General features: G+C 34.9%; 2 protein-coding genes and 1 pseudogene across 2 annotated transcripts; 1 reads left to right on the plus strand and 2 right to left on the minus strand.

Annotated features, from left to right (window-relative positions):
- Window positions 1-5326: 5326 nt before the first annotated feature.
- LOC141387139 (trypsin alpha-4) lies at window positions 5327-6519 on the minus strand. Its single transcript, XM_073956324.1, has one exon. The coding sequence runs from the start codon at window positions 6239-6241 to the stop codon at window positions 5474-5476; it is 768 nt and encodes a 255-aa protein (XP_073812425.1). The 5' UTR covers window positions 6242-6519; the 3' UTR covers window positions 5327-5473.
- A 396-nt stretch (window positions 6520-6915) lies between these two features.
- On the plus strand, window positions 6916-7739 carry LOC141386915 (dynein axonemal assembly factor 19-like; annotated as a pseudogene).
- Window positions 7740-10828: 3089 nt separating this feature from the next.
- Window positions 10829-11668, minus strand: LOC141387137 (trypsin alpha-3-like). The gene has a single exon (XM_073956322.1). It carries the CDS (start codon window positions 11645-11647, stop codon window positions 10871-10873), a length of 777 nt encoding a protein of 258 aa, XP_073812423.1. The 5' UTR covers window positions 11648-11668; the 3' UTR covers window positions 10829-10870.
- Between the last annotated feature and the right edge of the window lie 9438 nt (window positions 11669-21106).

Consider the following 21106-nt stretch of genomic DNA (forward strand, 5'->3'; position numbering starts at 1 on the left):
AAGTTTGCATCCACGGATGCAGTTAAATCACTAGTACAAGTGCAACAAAGGACATATTCCTCAATGAATTTTACAAGAGAACACGCAGCTTTGAAGCACTCCATTTTGCTTCGCTGCACGCAGCTGGGAAGCATTCGGAATAGGTTTCAATAAATAAAAAAGCAGGCCATTGCGAAGTATCCTTCCTCTTTTGCATTTTATATAACCGCCACTGATTTTGCTTCGTCATATAAAAGGTTTCTATGTTGTGTCACTAGTTCAGCTTTCGACATGGACTCCACACTCCATTAAGAGTGAATTACCACAAACATTTTCGCAACTTTAATTTCTATTTCATTTGGTCTGTTCCCGTACTACACATTTCTACACATTTTTACACCGATAACCGATTTTTCCTTTATGTTATCGAAAAAAATAGTAAAAATGTGTAGAAATGTGCAGTACTGGAACAGACCAATTATTTTATAAAAAAGATCTTAGAAATTTATACACTTTTTTGTCTTTGGATGAATCGATGTTGCTACTGGTACGGATCAACAAACTGGCTTCTTTGTAGGGATCATTTAGCAAGTGCTTATAAAATGTAACGAACGGAGTGCAATTTTCATAACTCCGTGTGAAATCATATCTCCACATTACACAACTCCCATTTTTTTGCTGGGGAACTATATAGGCCACAACAACATAGAAATTTGTTTTTTTTTGTAATGTTAGTGTCATCAGTATATGTAAATTATTAGAATTTAAAAAACTAATACTTTTTGATTGAATATTTTGAAAAACATGAATGAAAATTCGTTTTTAATTAATTAAAAAATGAAAATTCGTTCCGTTTTCTATTTGCATGTTTCTATATCATTCCACTAAATGGATAATTTCTCGCAGAATGTAGAATTCTTGCAAAAATCATTTAAAAAAGAGAAGGTGTTTGAATCTTTTGTTTTTGAAATCAAGAAAGTCCATGTTTATTAGGGCTTTAGTTTTTTTTTTTTTAAATTTAACAGAATACCACACATTAACAAATGTTGTCCTGGCTCCATAAACGTTGTTTTAGTGTGCCGTTCAGACTTGGAGGAGGTTACATGTCATTGATATGAAGAAGTCTTTATGGGAAATGATTCTTTTTCTGAATGATATATTTTTTCCTCAAAAAATATATCCCTAAAATATATCGAAAATAGAAATAAAAATATTAAATATCGTACGGAATTTGACACTAACATTACAGCCCAGTTCAATCAGCTGGGTATTTCTCTTACACTTAATTAATTATCTATTATCAATAAATTTCTGGCGATTTGAAGAAGTACCTACTTGTAGATTGCTAATAATCAATTATTTCTTACGTCTGGCATTATAGATATCGCCGATAATGAAACAATTTTGATTTTTGTGGTGTCGTGCATTCATTGGATTTCTTAATCATATCTAAAGGTTTTAAAGATGGCGCACAGACGGTAATTTTGCATAGAATTCGTTTCTTATACACAGTGAATTTCTTGTGACAAAGAGAAGGGTAGAGGTTTACAGAATATGTAGAATGGATACTTTCTAGGCACAAGATCTATGGTCCAATCGCTTACATATTTTCCGAGTATTTCGGTTATACAACTTTTCTCTGTTGGTGGTGTCGTAGGGGTCCTAATTATGAGCAAAAAAATAGAACCGGGCTGCACACAAATCCCATAGATCGTAAACTGTAATTGTAAATGAAAAAAGGATATGGGAGAACAGATAGATGAAAGAAGGCACCATTCTATAGAGTGATGCCATAAATACAACAGTGCTGAGCCCCTTTACAGGACTTGTGATTGTTATTGCTGCTCCAAGTCAGTTAATCATAATCCTATCAGCCGTTTCTGTGCTAACAGAATTTCAAAAAGACCCATTCGAGAGTAGAGAGATATTTTAGTTTTAGTTCCATTCTAGAGTAATTTTTTGAGAATGCCATAGTGGGGAACTCGATCTAAGAACGCATAATTTCATCACATTTCTTTCATGAAACTACGCTAATGTGGAACGGGACTTAGCAGTTGTTAATTAATTCTTTATTTCATAATTGGAAAATAAGGACCTTGAGTTTATACTATAACATATCATTTGTAAAGCAACTATACATATGTATAAACGTATATAAGTTTAACTTAAAGCATGTTTACATTTACGAAATCCTGTGAATTTCAACTGTAATTTCCATTGTGTCATCTGACGTGTACGTACTGGAATGATTAAAATGGTCAAATCCATTGCGTATACGTCAAATAAGTCTTCATAAAGTAAGCTAAACCTGTAAAAGAGCTAATGTAAACTGGCGTTATACTATGTTTACATTTACGAAATCCACTCGATTTCATCTGTCAAATCCTTTGTGTATACGTCAAATGAAAACTCATCTGAAATCGTTTGGATTTCATTTGACGTTTGAGCAATGGAACTGACATTTGAAATCGAGTGGATTTCGTAAATGTAAACATATACCCTAGACAGACGGCAGAGTTAATTTGCATTAAAAATTTCCTAATTTGAATAAATTTTTCACCCTGACAGACGAAAGTTTATGCATTTATGAAACAGCTGTTTGTGTTGTTTGTTTGTACCCAGCAGACCATTTCATAAAGCTTTACAAAAGTTCGCCAAAATATGCGAAACAAATACACTTTCTTCCACCGAAGTTTTCACCACCATGAATCAAAAATAAATAAAATTTAATCGCGATATTTTTGAGTCTTTTTAATATTATAAAAATAGTGCTAAACTTTAAAAAAACATTTGAAGAAGATATAATTTTCTATAGAATTGGTATGGTGGGTAATGCAATTTTTTGTCAAAATACAAATTTTAAAAAGAGATTTGTTAGAAAGCGTCAAAAACGATTAGCTGCTATTCTACTCGCGAAAGACCACTACTTATTTTGAAGAAACGCGAAAATTACTGATTTGCTTTCCATTTTTATTTTCTTAAACATGGAAATTTGACAAAAGACAATTGATTTTCAACAGCATTGCCATATTGAAATTGCTAAATTCAGTTTAAATTTCCTTTGATTTTGTGCATTATACCCTAGTCAGACGGCAGCGTTAATTTGCATTAGCTGCCTTAATTCAAATTAATTCGTGCATTATCCACATTCTTAATGCACAAAATCGAGCTGCATTTAAAAGGCATTTAGGTATTTCAATATGGCAATGCCGTAGAAGAGAGCCCATATTCATATGGAGGAGAGAGCATATTCATGCTCTGAGACACAAGGAAAACAAAAAATACATTGCAAACAACAACAAAACAGCAATCAGCTGTTTCGTAAATGCAGAAACTGTCGTCTGTCAGGCCAAAATTAAATACAGTTATTAATGCAAATTAACGCTGCCGTCTGTCTAAGGTATTAAGAATGTGGATAATGCACGAATTAATTTGAATTTAGGCAGTTAATGCAAATTAACGCTGCCGTCTGTCTAGGGTAATAGTGTTAGTTTGATATTAATGGTAAATAATTCGTATGTTTCTTTACATTTTAAAATGGTAAAAATGGCTGACTTCCCTATTTTCAGTTGTTTTACTGAAAATCTGCGAAGTATTATGTTTCTTAACGCGGTTGTATTTAACAACTGCGAAGTTTCGTGTTTCAAAACATCAAAAATACGCATTTTTAACGCAGACAAAAATCAAACATGTATCATTTTTATTTCTGATATATTTGCTCGTATTTGCATTTTCAAGGAACAATGTATGAGTGTGCAACTGTAACATTTTGATGAAGTTTAAACAGCACAAAGCAACTGACGATACGAAAGGCAGCCAATGTTGCCAGTAGTAAAAGTTGTAAACTGCTCTCATATCCAATGTATGCTTTTTGGAGTAATGGCCCCGGCACATACGGTCCGTTGTGAGTCGCGTCGCGCGTTAAAAACAACAACCACATGAAAAATGTGTGAGTGATGCCAAGTTTGTTCTCAAATTTGTCATGTGGTTGTTGTAACACTCAACGAACCGTATGTGCCGGGGCCTTAAAAGAACGCATTTCGAGTAAAAAAGTGGTATTCTTGCATGTAAAGACCAAACATCACGCAATAAAAGGTGTTACATCAAAAACAGCTGATTATCATTCTAGTTTTCAAAATGCATTATTGTGAATAAAATCACATACAAAATGTAAACAAGTAATTTACAATAGAGCGTGTTTTACACTTGCATTTAAAACAGGTGTTTTGGAAATTTACGTAAATTATTTGACAGATATTCTATGAAAGTGACAACTTATACCCCGTTTGCACTTAACCGGATTAACCCAGTGGGTTTGGGTTTCAAATGTCAATTCCATAGCGTAAACGTCAAATAAATCCTCATAAAGGAGGTTAACCCGGCAAAAAGGATGCAGTTGAATCACTACAAGTGTACAGTACAAGTACCGTTGGAGAACATCTTTTTCTATGAATTCACCTATGAATTTTACAAGAGAGCGCGCAGCTAGGATGCACTACATTTTGGTTCCACAGCACACGGCTAGGATGCACACCGTTTTCGATCCAAATCAGAGCATTTGATGTAGTGTTTTGGATTGAATTTAAAGGCATTCTTCGGATTGCATTTTAATCAATCTGTTCGCAACTTTAGTTAGTATTTCATTATTTTATAAAAAAAATCATAGAAATTTGTACACTATATTTTGTCTTAGGAAGAATTGATGTTGCTACTGGGACGGATCAACAAACTTGCTTGTTTGTAGGGATCTTTAAGCAAGTGCTTATAAAATGTAAAGGACGGAGTGCAATTTCCATAACTCCATGTGAAATCATATCTCCACATTGCTCCACTTCCATTTTTTTGCTGGGGTACTATAAAGGCCACAACAACATAGAACTTTGTTTTTGTTTGTAATGTTAGTGTCATCGGTATATGTAAACAAAACAAGGAAGTGTCTATAAATTTTTGAAATTTAAAAAACTAATATTTTTGGGATTGCTGTAAAATCATTGAAAAAGGAGAAGGTGTTTGAATCTTTTGTTTTTGAAATCAAGAAAGCCCATGTTTATTAGGGCTTAACAAATGTTGTCCCGCCTCCATAAACGTTTTAGTGTGCGGCACCTCGTTCAGACTTGGAGGAGGTTACATGTCATTGATATGAAGAAGTCTTTATGTGAAACAGTTTTTTTCTGAATGATATGTATATTTTTCCTAAAAAAATATATCCCTAAAATATATTGATAATAAGAATATAAAATATCGCACGGAATTTGACACTAACATTACAGCCCAGTTCAATCAGCTGGGTATTTCACTTACCTTATATTGTTCTACCATGATCTACCCCCATAAAAAATCAAAAATAAAATTTTAAAACCTTTTATTTCGTTTCTGCTGTGTTCCAGAACATGCAAGAAGCTACTATTTTTTACTACGATAACATTTCTTTATGTCATCGTAAAAATTAGTAGATTCTTGTAGTTCTGGAACAGATCATTTATTAGCTAGTTATTTAGACAGAGGAAGCAGCGCTAACAACCCAGGAGCGGAGAGCAGCAACATCAGCATAGACACCAGGATAGCCGGTGGCAGCACAGCCATAGCCCCAAGAGACAACACCAACCAAGACACCACCAGAGACCAATGGGCCACCAGAATCACCTTGGCAGGAATCCTTACCAACAGTGTAGGCACAGATCATGCTAGCCTTGATTTCAGAGCCATAACCATAGGTGGAGGAGGCACATTGGGTACGACCAACAATCTTAAGATTGACATAACGCAATTGAGATGAAATACTACCACCGGAAGAGGTGGTACCCCAGCCAGAGACGGTAGCAGCAGCACCATTAGCGGGAGCACTGGAAGCCAAACTGATAGCCTTGATAGAAGAGCTCATGGTCAAGGAGGATGATAGACGGATAACAGCAATATCGTTAACCATGGTCTTGGAGTTGTAACCTTCGTGGTTCTTGAAGGCGGCAACAGAAACCAAAGTACCGCCAGAGTTCCAGTAGGAAGAGCCAGCACGAACCTTCAATACAGAGGCGGAAACGGATTGCAAGCAATGGGCAGCAGTGACAATGATCTTGGCAGAGTATACGGAACCACCGCAAGAGTGAGAGCCGGAACGTTGCAAGGAGATTTGCCAGGGGTAGGAACTGATGGTGGTAGTCGTACCGCCAACAATGCGACCATCCAATTGGGGCAACATGCCCTCAGGGATGGTGGCTCCCAAGCAGCAGGCGATAGCCGACAACAAAATCACAAACTTCAACATCTCGAATGGAGAATGACTGAAATTCTTCACACAATCACGGTGTTTTATAGCAAATAAGTCGATTGACAGTAATCAGGTTTAAGTGTTGGCTGCATAACCAAAAGTTCGGGGTACTTGTGATTTGATGAGATATGATGTTAAGATTAAATAAATTGTTCCAATTTGCTGAAGCCAACAAAATGGCAAAGTCTATTTTCCTGAGATTGTTAGAGATAAGATATAGTGTTGGCCAATGGTAGCTGCAAGCAATTTTTGTGTGCAACGTTTGATAAGCTATGCTATGACCAGTGGTAAAATTAGAGGTAACAATAAAATTGGTACTCTTATAGAATTAAAATGTATTCTTAGAAAATATTAAGTGGATTCACAGGGAAGACTATGGTATCTATACTTTTGGGGTCACAGCAGGTAAAGAAGATCATTTGGGTACTTCATATTAAGGAAAAAAATTGGTCTTCATATAGAAGACCAAATAGTCTTCTTATAGAAAACCAAATGGACCAACTGGATACTTGTATCATTTCCACCCAATAAAAATCCAGTTGCTATGTCCAAGGCATCGCAGTCAACAAGTTTTTAGTTACCAAGGAAACCATTTAAATATTTTGTTGACTCGCTTTACTGTTTTGAAATTGCCTCTCTTTGGCAGTTTCCATTTTTCGTTGTCAAAAAAAATGTTCCCGACAAATATCAATGAAGAAATAACTGCCGAGGAATTGCAAAAACTTTCTGAGATCTGTTTGGAACGCATTAGAAGGGTGAATTGCATAGCCTAAGAAATGATGCCAAGTTAAGGGCGGTTAATAATACCAAAAGCTATGAGGAGTTCAAGTAAGTTGTGGAATTGTTCAATATATTATCGTTTATGGCTCTTCTTATAATACTGAAACCTTTTGCAGAGACATCGTGGATGCTGCCCATTTGAAACCCATCACAAAACAGGACAAAATGAATGCCAAGACAAAAAATCGCTTGTGGAATAAAACTGCAGCCGAAAATGACGATTAAGAATGGCAACTAATGCTAAGTTTACATTTACGAAATCCACTCGATTTCTACTGTCAATTCTATAGCTCAAACGTCAAATGAAATCTCATCTGGATTTCATTTGACGTTTAACCTATGGATTTGACAGTTGAAATCGAGTGGATTTCGTAAATGTAAACCAAGCAAAACTCAATAAAGCCCTGAAAAAAAAACAAGTAGATCGTATAATTTATACCACTTCAATAAACAAATATTGCTTAGAGTGTGTTTAGACTTCCATTTACTATCGTGGTTCTATCTCCATTTTATATGGCATGTGTTTTCAAACGTGTTACGTCAATTAAATTCTCATAAAGTAAGTTACTCCCGTAAAAGAGCTAATGTAAACATGGCGTTTGATATTAATGGAAAATAATTGGTCTGTTCCCTTACATTTTAAAATGGTAAAAATGTTGCCAGTTGTAAAAGTTCTAAACTGCTCTCATATCTAATGTATGCTTTTTGAAATAAAAGAGCGCATTTCGAGTAAAAAAGTAGTATTCTTGTATGTAAAGGGGTGAGTACATAAGCTGCCTTGTCTGCTTAAGGGCTGTTTACACCATATATCAATGTCATATGAGCTGTCATTTCTTTCATCCATTCGACATTCTCTATGTTTGTCAAAATTGACGTCATCCATACAACTTTCAATTTGTGCGTTCATACCTACAAGTGTTATTTTCGTATGACATAACCTATAAATATAAAAACAGCTGTTTTTGTCATTGTTTACATTTATTGTTGAGTTGCAAATTTGGGCAAATTTTAATTTTGGTTGAAGGAAAATGAATATCTAGCATGTTTGTTGTGGTAGAATAGGTTTTTGGGGTTATAGGGGCATTCATGTTTTTGCCACAAAGCAATCATTTCCAAGACTGCTTCTTTCGACCAATCGATCTGAAAATAACATTATAAACACCCTTTATTTACTTTTCTAAATATTTTAATATGAATAACTTTCCATTTTCTTTTTTAAAGGATTTTGTTTTTCATTTTTTTTTTTTTTGAGAATGCCAGAAAACAGCTGATAAATTTATGTTTACATACGAGAATGCCGTATCAAATAGAGCGCTCCCTAAATGAAAAATGTACATATGAGTTGCCAAATCATTTTGATAGATGAAAATTTTCATAGTGCTCACACTATGTGTACAACATTCGCAGGTAGAAAATTTGACATCTCATACGACATTGATAGATGGTGTAAACAACCCTTTAGACAACAAATGTATTGCAAAGGCCAAAATTAAAAAAAAATCATATTAATTGTTGGTTTATGGCAACGAATTATGTAAAAACTATGCGGTTATTTGTTCAAAACTCTTGCTATTGGTCCTCAAAACAATATTCTGTCGAAATATACAAAGTTTATTTGAAATTTATAACAACTACGGACTAAAATAAGAATTGCCTACTACATTGAGATGACAATAAATAAATAAACCATGTTTCGCATCCATAAAGCAGAACTGGCAGAACATTACTTTTAAATATGCGTATCTTTGTTTTGGTACTTAGTTGATTGGACCTCCATATTTTGTACAAACCCGCAAAAGCGACATTAGCCTTTCGGATTCGGTTTGATATATCATCACGTGTACCTTCATCTTTCGTAATTTGACTGCCTAGGTACGTAAAGTTCGCCACCTGTTCGATGTCTTGTCCATACAGACAGAGCGGTTGTCTTTGAGAGGAGTTTAAGTGAAGTGATTTAGTCTTCTGGGTGGTATATTCTTTACCAAAGAAAAAAGACATAATGATTGGGAAGACATTGCCACTGACATAATTAGGAAATATTTAATAGTCATTATTCTGAAAGTCAGTAAAAGGGATCAAAAAGCTCAAACATGTTCAACTACCACCATTTCAAAGCCCAGATCATGACATATTAATCTTATTCGTGTAAGTTGCTATTGTAATATAACAACACTACACTGATATTTACCTCGGGCTAAAATCTTCATATCAACCTTGCAATACCTTTATTGTCACCCCCAAATAGTGGTTAATTCATATTTTTGATCGTATTTTTTTAAAACGCAAATAAACTTCCCATATTTTATTTAACGGAATATTGTTTTGGGGACCAATAGCAAGAGATTTGCACAAAAAAACGTATAGTCTTTACATAATTTGTTGCCATAAACGAACAATTAATATGAAATTTTTTACAATGTTTGGCTTTGCAATACATTTGTTGTCTAACTGTATGTCAAACAAATCGAGATAATACACTTAATCATAGTAGAAGTGTATAGCCTAAAAGAAGTTTTAGTGGAGAAAATTTGGCACTGTTCGCCATGTTATATGTAAACGTCCCAGCCATAAGTTTGCATCCGCGGATGCAGTTAAATCACTAGTACAAGTGCCCCAAGTCGATGGTCAGACTAGCACGATTTCAACATGGCGACGTCAAGTTTATAGGCGAGGGGTATGAAGTAGTGAAACCCATGTACATGGTTTTCTGTGTTTGTTGTGTTGCCTCTTCTTGTTGTTCGTTGCAAGATTTTTTCTTCCATTTTCTTTCATTTTTATTTTCTCAAGCAAACGTTAAGAACAAAGCAAGCATAAAAAGATTTAATAAAAACATTTAATTAATGAAATAGTGAAAATTTAACTATGTATTAATATTAATTTAATTATAAACGTTAATTATGTTGTGCTGTTTTTAGTTTATTTATGTTTGTTTTGTTTTTATTGGTATGAGAAACACAACAAACGCGAATGGTAAAATAAAGAGGACACGAAAAAATCTGAAATTTCACGTTAACGTGTGTGGACACTAACGAAACTTGAAAAGAAATTGTAACGAAATTGGTTTCAAGAAACCTTGCTAGTCTGACCATCGACCAAAGAACATCTTTTTCTATGAATTCCTCAACGAATTTTACAAGAGAACACGCAGCTTTGAAGCACTCCATTTTGCTTCGCTGCACGCAGCCGGGAAGCATTCGGAATAGGTTTCAATACATAAAAATGCAGGCCATTGCGAAGTATCCTTCCTCTTTTGCATTTTATATAACCGCCACTGATTTTGCTTCGTCATATAAAAGGTTTCTATGTTGCGTTTTTAATTAATTAAAAAAATGACAATTCGTTCCGTTTTCTATTTGCATGTTTCTATATCATTCCACTAAATGGATAATTTCTCGCAGAATGTAGAATTCTTGCAAAAATCATTTAAAAAAGAGAAGGTGTTTGAATCTTTACTTTTTGAAATCAAGAAAGTCCATGTTTATTAGGGCTTTAGTTTTTTTCAAATTTAACAGAATACCACACATTAACAAATGTTGTCCCGGCTCCATAAACATTGTTTTAGTGTGCCGTTTAGACTTGGAGGAGGTTACATGTCAATGATATGAAGAAGTCTTTATGGGAAATGGTTTTTTTATGAATGATATATTTTTTCCTAAAAAAATATATCCCTAAAATATATCGAAAATAAAAATATTAAATATCGTACGGAATTTGACACTAACATTACAGCCCAGTTCAATCAGCTGGGTATTTCTCTTACCCTATATTGTTCTACCATGATCTACTCCCATAAAAAATCAAAAATAAAATTTAAACATCTTTTATTTCGTTTTATTAGTTAGTTATTTAGACAGAGGAAGCAGCGCTAACAACCCAGGAGCGGAGAGCAGCAACATCAGCATAGACACCAGGATAGCCGGTGGCAGCACAGCCATAGCCCCAAGAGACAACACCAACCAAGACACCACCAGAGACCAATGGGCCACCAGAATCGCCTTGGCAGGAATCCTTACCAACAGTGTAGGCACAGATCATGCTAGCCTTGATTTCAGAGCCATAACCATAGGTGGAGGAGGCACATTGGGTACGACCAACAATCTTAAGATTGACATAACGCAATTGAGATGAAATACTACCACCGGAAGAGGTGGTACCCCAGCCAGAGACGGTAGCTGCAGCACCATTAGCGGGAGCACTGGAAGCCAAACTGATAGCCTTGATAGAAGAGCTCATGGTCAAGGAGGATGACAGACGGATAACAGCGATATCGTTAACCATGGTCTTGGAGTTGTAACCTTCGTGGTTCTTGAAGGCGGCAACAGAAACCAAAGTACCGCCAGAGTTCCAGTAGGAAGAGCCAGCACGAACCTTCAACACAGAGGCGGAAACGGATTGCAAGCAATGGGCAGCAGTGACAATAATCTTGGCAGAGTAGATGGAACCACCGCACGAGTGAGAACCTGAACGTTGCAAGGAGATTTGCCAGGGGTAGGAACTGATGGTGGTAGTCGAACCGCCAACAATGCGACCATCCAATTGGGGCAACTCGGCCACCATACCCTCAGGGATGGTAGCGGCCAAGCAGCAGGCGACAGCGGACAATAGAATCACAAACTTCAACATGTTGATGAGTTAGTACTGAAATTTTTGGGAATAACACAACTATTTTATACTGAATAGGAGGCGGCTTTTGTCACAGATAATTATCTATTATCAAAAAATTTCTGGCGATTTGAAGAAGTACCTACTTGTAGATTGCTAATAATCAATTATTTCTTACGTATGGCATTATAGATATCGCCGATAATGAAATAATTTTGATTTTTGTGGTGTCGTGCATTCATTGAATTCCTTAATCATATCTAAAGGTTTCAAAGATGGCATACTTTGACGCACAGACTTTGCATAGAGTTCGTTTCTAATACACAGTGAATTTATTGTGACAAAGAGAAGGGTAGAGGTTTACAGAATTTGTAGAATGGATGCTTTCCAGGCACAAGGTCTATGGTCCAATCCCTTACATATTTTCGGAGTATTTCGGTTATACAAAATTTCTCTGTTGGTGGTGTCATACTATGTTCCAATTAGGACTTGCCAATAGGGGTCCTATTAATGAGCAAAAATAGAATCGGGCTGCTCTCAAAAAAACCCCTAGATCGTAAAATGTAATTGTAGATGAAAAAATTATGGGAGAACAGATAAGAGATGAAAGAAGGCGCCATTCTATAGAGTGATGCCATAAATACAACAGTGCTGATTCCCTTTACCGGACTTGTGATTGTTATTGCTGCTCCAAGTCCATAGTTAATCATAATCCTATCAGCCGTTTCCTTTCACATTTGACAAAAAGACCCATTCGAGAGTAGAAAGATATTTTGGTTTTAGTTCCATTCTAGAGTAATTTTATGAGAATGCAGTAGTGTTGAACTCGATCTAAGAACGCATAATTTCATCACATTTCTTTCATGAAACTACGCTAGTATGGAACGGGACTTAGCAGTTGTTAATTAATTCTTTATTTCATAATTGGAAAATAAGGACCTCGAGTTTATATCAAAACATATCCTTTGTAAGGCAACTATATACATGTATAAACGTATATAATACTATGTTTACATTTACGAAATCCACTCGATTTGAACTGTCAATTCCATTGCTCAAACGTCAAATGAAATCCAATCGATTTTAGAAGAGTTTTCATTTGACCTATACGCAAAGAAATTGACAGTTGAAATCGAGTGGATTTTGTAAATGTAAACCAAGCATTAGAGTACATTTGCATTGTGCTGAATTTAGTAAATCCACTATATTAAAATTGTCAATTTCATTGCAAATATATCCTATTAAATGATATATACACAATATATGCCTAGACAGACGGCAGTCTTAATTTACATTAACAGCCATGTTTATATTGTTACGAATGTAACTGATAGGTTTAAGTTAGTTTAGTTTAATTTCCGTTAATTTAAAAATTTGAATTGTAACGTAAAGTTTTTATTACGCAGTTACTTTATTTAAGCAACAACAACTACCATGTAGAACTCTCTTCATCATTCTAGTCGTTACATTACCTTTTGTTAATGTTCTTTTGTTTGTTTTGTTTTGCAACAATAATGTAATTATCGTTTAGTTCCTACTTCTTGTATTTCGTGTAGTTGTTTGTTGTTGTAGTTACGTCATTACTGTGCTTGTATGTATGTGAGTATGGATGTTCGCTTAGTGCGAATGTGCGTCTGTGTGTTCGCTGCACAGATTCGAGAGGTTGCCATATGTTCTAGATATTTCTAGACCAAGGAGATTTTGGGTATAAATAGAGTTACGAATGGCAACATTGAGGAGTTGTGTTTTAAGCGTTGAACTGAACAGATCGATTAAAGAAGTGCTGCGTGCTAACTAGATACAAGCTGTGTGCTTAGTAATTAAAGTCGGTTCTGAATAAGTGTAATAAAGTAAATAAAGCATTGTAGAAACGTAATCTAAAACGAACCCTGTTTTATTTGGTACAAATCGTACTGGGGAATAAAACAACGTCTACACGGAGATTAGTTAAATCTAATTCCGTAACAATATTATAGCGTTTTGCGGGGTTAACCTTCTTTATGAGGATTTTTTTGAAATATAAGCAATTGAATAGACATTTGAAACCAAGTGGGTTTGCTAAATCCGGTTATATATAAACGTACTATTATACCCCGGTTACACTATTGAAGGTTAACCCACTGGGTTTAATAGATCCAGTGGGTTAATCTTTGCTGGTTACACTTAGCTTTTCGAGGATATAAACTGTCAGCTGATGTTTGTTTACGTATACATACAAAATAACTAATTAAGTCGTGTGTTACACTTTTACAATTTCTCGTATGAGATATCGTCCCCTCTTTGCTCATATTGGTATATTTTACACACAGGGATGCATTTTTGTATCATGGTATCAATTGTACTTTTTGTTAAAAAAGTGTCAAATGAAAAAAAAAAAAATAAATAATTTTATGATTTTCATTTTAAATAAGATTATGGCCCGTTATTACATCCTTTCTGTAGTTAAATATTGGCCGGTATCGGTCAGATAACCCATTTTTTATTCTTACATGTTTGCTTTAAGAATAAGTGTCAGATAAATTAAAAGGAACTTTGTGTTCCTTTTAAAATTTAAACTGCGCCCGAGAGTATGCTGCACCAAGAGCAAGAAAAAATTGTCAGCAAATTCAAATCAACCAATCAGGTTTGAGAAAACTTGAGGTATACAGATTTTTTTGCTTGATATTGCCATATTTTTACAAATTATAATATTTAGTTTAAATGGAAGATGTAATAACAAATCCCTTGTAATGCGAACTTTATTCCTTACTTTTCTTAAAGTAAGGTATAACAAAAATGGACTTTAAAGACAACATGTAAAAACGGGCCTATGATTTCCTATGTTCGTATTCTTTGCAAAGCAAAGACGACATAAAAACAGTGGTGGATATGAAATTCTTTAGTTCGACTCAAATTGTAGGGTAATCAGCTTTAGGGCCATATAGCAAATTTCTCATTTTGTTTAATTTGCTGGATGGGCTTATTGACCTGTTTATCGATACAGAGTCGGCGGAAAAGGGAACTGATGAAGTTGTTTGGTGACAACTGAAACTATAGTATTCCCTACCCTCCGCCCGCAACTAATCAATTTCATATCCACTGTAAAACATTTTGTTGTTATTCAAATACTTGAATACAACAAAATATGGACTAAAGCTGAAATAAACACAAAGATGTAATTTTCAAATAACTTTAGATTTATTAACTCCATAAAATCTCATGCGAGCAATCGTAAACGTGTAAAACACGACAAACTCTGTTGCAAAAACAGTTGCAACTTTTGGTACTTTTTGAGTAGAGTTGGATTTTTTTGCACAAATACCGAATACAACACTGTATTTTTGGTGGATTTGTGCCGGATTTAAAATAAACCCAGCCATGAGAGGATTTAATTTTTGTATGGCAAATCTGGTCAGATTTGAGCAGATTAAGCAAATAAATCCTCATGAAGTGGGTTAACCCGGCAAAAAGCTGTAGTGTAACCGTGCTATTATAGTACGGTTATATCAGTTTTTGCCGGGTTAATCCACTTAATGAGGATTTATTTGATGTTTGCGCTATGGAACTGACATTTGAAACCCAAACCCCCTTGCGTTATATGCTGTTTATATTAGAGCTTTTTGCGGGGTTAACCTTCCTTATATGCTGTTTATATTAGAGCTTTTTGCAGGGTTAACCTTCTTTGAGAGGATTTGTTTGAAATATAAGCAATGGAATTGACATTTAAAACCCAGTCGGTTTGTTAAATCCGGTTATATATAAACGGGGTATTATGAGGATTTGTTTGACGTATATGTAATGGAATTGACATTTAAAACCCAGTAGGTTTGTTAAATCCGGTTATATATAAACGTACTATTAATCCGGTTAAGTGTAACCGGGGTAATAATTCAAATTAATTTGAACCAAGGCATATTTATATAAGGTAAATGCATGAATTACAAATTTACAAAAACAACATTGTTATTACAGAAAATTTAATGTCAAAGAAAATATTGAATAATGGGGTCGTTCTAAAAATTTTCTCAGGAAAAACATAAATACATTTTGAAAATCCTCTAAAATAGAACAAATTGGAATCAAAATGTAAATGTAAAGCATTCAGAACTGTCGTATGTCATTGGTATTATACGTTTACGATGAAAAGAAGTATTTTATGGTAGCAAATTTCGAAGTTTAAAATTTTCAACATTTCATTACCCACCATACCAATTTTATCGGAAATAATATCTTCTTCAAATGTCTCTTTACAGTTTTGTGACAGTTTATTATAAAACTCAAAAATATCGCGAATAAATTAAATTTATTTTTGTTTTATCGTGGTGAGAAGGTCAATGGTAGAAAGTATATTTGTTCCGCATATTTTGGCGAACTTTTGTAAAACTTTATGTAATGGTATGGTGGATACAAACAAACAACACAAACAGCTTTTTCTTAAATGCAGAAACTATAGTCTGTCAGGGTGAAAAATTAATTCAAATTAAGAAATTTGTAATGCAAATTAACTCTGCCGTCTGTCTAGGGTATTAATCATAGTATAATGCTTGGTTTACGTTTACAAAATGCACTCGATTTCAACTGTCAATTCCATTGCTTAAACGTCAGATGAAATTTCATTTGACGTCTACACAAAGGAATTGACATTTGAAATCCACTAAATTTCGTAAATGTAAATGTACCATTAGTGAAAAGTCTAAAAAACGTTTTAGTGGAGAAAATTTGGTATTGTTCGCCATGTTATATGTAAACTTCAAAGAAAAGAGTTTGCATCCACAGATATAGGGATACGTAGTGAAATGCAATAATCGGTTTTTCGATTATTCGGTTTTCGTCTAAAATTTAAAACTACATTTTCTTTCGGTTAATCCTTTTTCTATGGCTGGTCTAATGCCAAGTTTACACTTACGCTCCAAAATCCACTGGATTTCACAAAATCCTGAAATACACCCCGGTATTTAAACTTATTTTTTGTTGATTTCAATCATATCACAATAATAAAGGTAGATGACTATGCGCAGCTGATCGAACAAGAATTTTCAAACAATTTCTTGTAAATTGAATTAGACATCAAAAATATACGACAATATAGAACTTTACTGCTTTATTTCGAAAATTATCGTAAAATTATCTATATATCGTATTAATTGTGTATAATACGAACAAATGACAAAAAAAAAATTATTTAATCGTTGAGATATCATGATAATAAATTTTGTTAAATAAAAGTTGTGTTTATAACCTGCAAAAAATTACTACTTGCAGTTGTTTTCCCGTTTAGTGTTCCGTATTGCTTCCCTTTAAACAAAAATAGCTGTTGTTTTCTGCTAGAGATATTTGGCCTAGAAGAATCTGGCAGCATGTTTATTGGTTTCGAAATACAATGGCTTATACGTTGATTTAGACATTTCTGCTGGAGTTTTTGCAATTACCGTCATTTTTCCGTTCCCGCATTTTTAAGAAATTTGTATGGGAAAGCAATTTTTGACAATTCGCTTTTTTCTAACATTACCATTGAAAAAGTACGTGAACACAATGAAAAAATCATTGTAACAAAATAATTAAATATTTTTTACAAATTGTTTACAAATTTTGATACTAAATATTTTGTTGCTGCAATTGACCATCTACCTTGTTTATTGTGATACGTGAAAAGTGTTGCAACTTTTGGTACTTTCTTAGGCAAAAACAGGGTTGTATATCATGTGTACTGTGATTTTGATGTTGATTTCGGTGAAATCACGAAATGAGATGATTTCATTTTTGTATGCGAAATCATGATAAATTTTGCCTGATTCCGCGCGAAATCACGAAACGCCTTCGAAATCACGAAACGACGCCGAATGTAAACCAAGCATAATAGTCGACTTTCGAGTTTTCGTTAACAACCGAAAACCGGTTATAATCGAATATTATCGACGTTTTTTTTTTGTGCGATCCGTGATGTACGTATGTACATATGTATATGAAAGTACCGACGTCTTTTCTCCAATAGTTAACTACGACTCATGGTACAAATACACATGTAGCCGCATCGGCAATTGTTGGCAACATAAGATGTCAAAATTTGACATAAATTCAATGCAATTGACACATTATGTTACCATCAGCTGGCATGATAATGCTACCTGTATTATTGTACCATGCTACGACTAAAGCTGGGTACACATTGTCAGTTTTGAATGACAGCTTTGTTGTTGCTTGCTAGTGTGGACGTCCATTTTTGTCGTTCATCATGCAACCACAAAATATTTTGTCTTTGCTGGACGGTTGGACAGTTATCGATAACTGCGAAATATTGATATTCAAAACTGACAATGTGTACTGCTTAAGTGGGGTACACACGATCAGTTTTGCTCAAATAATCGGTTGCTTGCCAGTGTGGCCGTTCACTTTTGTCAGTCATCATGCAATCACAAAATATTTTATGGTTGCTGGACGGTTGGATAGTTATCGATAACTGCGAAATATCGACATTCAAAACTGACTATTGGTCTGTTCCAGTACTACACATTTCTACACATTTTTACTCCGATAACCGATTTTTCCTTTATGTTATCGAAAAAAAATAGTAGAAATGTGCAGTACTGGAACAGACCATATGTGTACTGCTCTTTATATATGACTACGATTAATGGTCGTCTACGACTAATAAGTCCCGGTCCACACTAGTGTGATTTCATTGAAAAAAATGCATGAAATTATGCGTCTCTAGATCGACCTCTATAGTAGAGTAAAATCACAAAAGTGCTGTAGTGGTAATTCGATTTAAGAACACCTAATTTCATGAAATTTTTTAATGAAATTCACGCTAGTGTGGACCGGGACTAATAGAGTACGACAAATAATAGCTCTGTTCCAGAACTAAAAAGTTTTTACGATTTTTACCACTTTTACATATTTTGCGTTCCCGTACACAAAATTTATATGAAAATCGTTTACGACTTTTACAACTTTTACGACTTTTACCACTTTATAAAGTACGGGAACAGGGTTTATAAAGTGGTAAAAGTCGTAAAAGTTGTAAAAGTCGTAAACGATTTTCATATAAATTTTGTGTACGGGAACGCAAAATGTGTAAAAGTGGTAAAAATCGTAAAAACTTTTTAGTTCTGGAACAGAGCTATAATTTAACTGTTTTGGGACAAGGCGCAAAGACGTATAGCAATAAAGACCCGAACAAATGCATTTTCCAAAAACATATGCTAATAGTTCCACATTTTGGTTACAGATGGATACACAACACACTGGAATTGATAACAGCAATGCCAATCGTTTTTGATTCCCATTTCTCGCGGCAGAAAATATTAACGTCGTGTTTTGTGGCTGAAATTTATTTCTTCACTATTTCTTATTTTTTATTTAATAAAAAAACAAAAGTCAACGCCGTAAAATTTGAGTTTTAATGTTTTTCTTGTCAATATTCCAATGAATAACAGTTTTCGTTTAACAGAATGTTGCTATGATGTCGTAGCAACAGAGGTTAACTCCCTCTACAGTTAATTTTTCACAATTGACTTTTCCTATCTTATAATATTGACATCTTTGCAAGGCGTGTCCCAACGTGTCACTAAACGGACTGTATGTGCCGAGGGCTTAACAATTGGTACAAATTGTTGCAAACTTTTGAATAACCAGACAGACCTATAGTCGACAACGTCTTTCGAAAGTCGATTAAGAATAATCGATTATCGGATTTTCGCACAGTCAATAGTTGACTGAAAATAACACATGAAAATAATTTATCTTTTAGGAGAGAGCGGTGGTGTAGGAGATCCCTTTCTCCCTTCTTACCCATAAGCTCAGAACATTTGCTCTGTTCCAGAACCTGCAAGAAACCTACTATTTTTATACCCTCAGCCTTTAGGCTATGAAGGGTATATACACTTTCATACGGGCAAAATGTGCCTCATCGAAATAATGGTTTTAGACCCCAAGTATGTTTGGACGAAATGTGTTTCAGACAATTTGGAGTCGATTGAGTAATGTCCGTCCGTCTGTCTGTCTGGCTGGCTGGAGCGCACGATAACTCTCGAAGGGATGAACCGATTCGGTTCAAATTTTGGCTTTCGTAATATTTTGTCCAAACTTAGTTTAAGTTCGAAGATGAGCTATATCGGTCCACTCCTTCCGGTACCTCCCCCACAAAAGTTCGAAAATGTTCGGAAAATTTGTACGCACGATAACTCTTGAAGGGTGTAACCGATTTGGTCCATACTTTGCCCATCGTGGAGCGTGTACCAGACTTAGATCAGGTTTTAATATGGACTCAATCGGTCCACTCCGTCGGGTACCTCCCACACAAAATTTTGGAAAAGTTCAGTTTAGGAACATCTCTCGAATCGCTTTGATTTTTGCTTTAGCAACTTGTATTAATTGCCCTCCATACGACGGTATAAGTTCCATCAGGGGCAAGTCCATACTTCCTGAGAAAATAGCCTGAAAGTTTCAAAAAAACCCCTATGACACCGTGTGAGGAGGTTGGAGGGCAAAATAACTCTCGAACAGGTCTGCCGATTCGGTCCAAAGTTTGGCCTTAGTAATATTTTGTCCAAACATAGTTTAAGTTCGAAGATAAGCCATATCGGTCCACTCCTTCAGGTACCTCCCCCACAAAAGTTCAAAAATGTTCGGAAAAATTGTGCGTACGATAACTCTTGAAGAGAGTGGCCGAATTGGTCCATACTTTACACATCCTAATATATCTACCAGATATAGATCAGGTTCAAATATGGACTATATTTGTCCACTCCATCCGGTACCTCCCACTCAAAATTTCGGATACATGTTCACTTTAAGACCTGCTTTCGAATCACTTTGATTTTTGTTGAAGCAACTTGCATTGCTGCCTCAATTGCGATGGTAAAAGTTATTTCAGGGGCAAGTCCATGCTTCTTGAGCAAACATCCCTGAAGTTCTAAAAAACCCCTATGGTACCATATGTAGTGGCTGGAGATCCATTCTTTTTAGTATCTCCTCCGCAAAACTTTTGATCTTTAATCCTAATCAACATTTTTGGCAGTTCAAACGCCCAAAATTTTTAAAACTCCCTAAATACATGCGTTTTTTGAGAAAAAAATTGTTTCAATATACACAGGCTGAGGGTATATCTCTGTCGGCAAAGCCGACTGATACTTTTTTACTTGTTTACTATGATAACATTTTTTTCTTTATGTTATCGGAAAAAAATATTAAAAATTAGTAGATTCTTGCAGTTCTGCAACAGACCAATTTTCATGAAAATTTTCATAGTCTGGCACAAGACGTACTACGACTTTCAGAAATTTAGCGGCTAATAATCGATTAACCGAAATCGATTTTACGTATCCCTAGTATTATTTCATTCATTGTTCGAAGTTCGAACTGGTAGATTACACAGAAATTGAATTCAGCGGAGGATTATAATTTTTTGAGAACCGAAATGTATCCCACTCGTGGAAGTATAATAGAAAAAAGTGATAATATATTTGTTTGGCATTTTATGCTGTTTGTACACACTCCTGC

This window comes from Musca autumnalis, unplaced genomic scaffold (assembly GCF_047663935.1).
Source record: "Musca autumnalis isolate F117 unplaced genomic scaffold, ASM4766393v1 scaffold_5, whole genome shotgun sequence".
In the NCBI taxonomy this organism is placed as follows: domain Eukaryota; kingdom Metazoa; phylum Arthropoda; class Insecta; order Diptera; family Muscidae; genus Musca; species Musca autumnalis.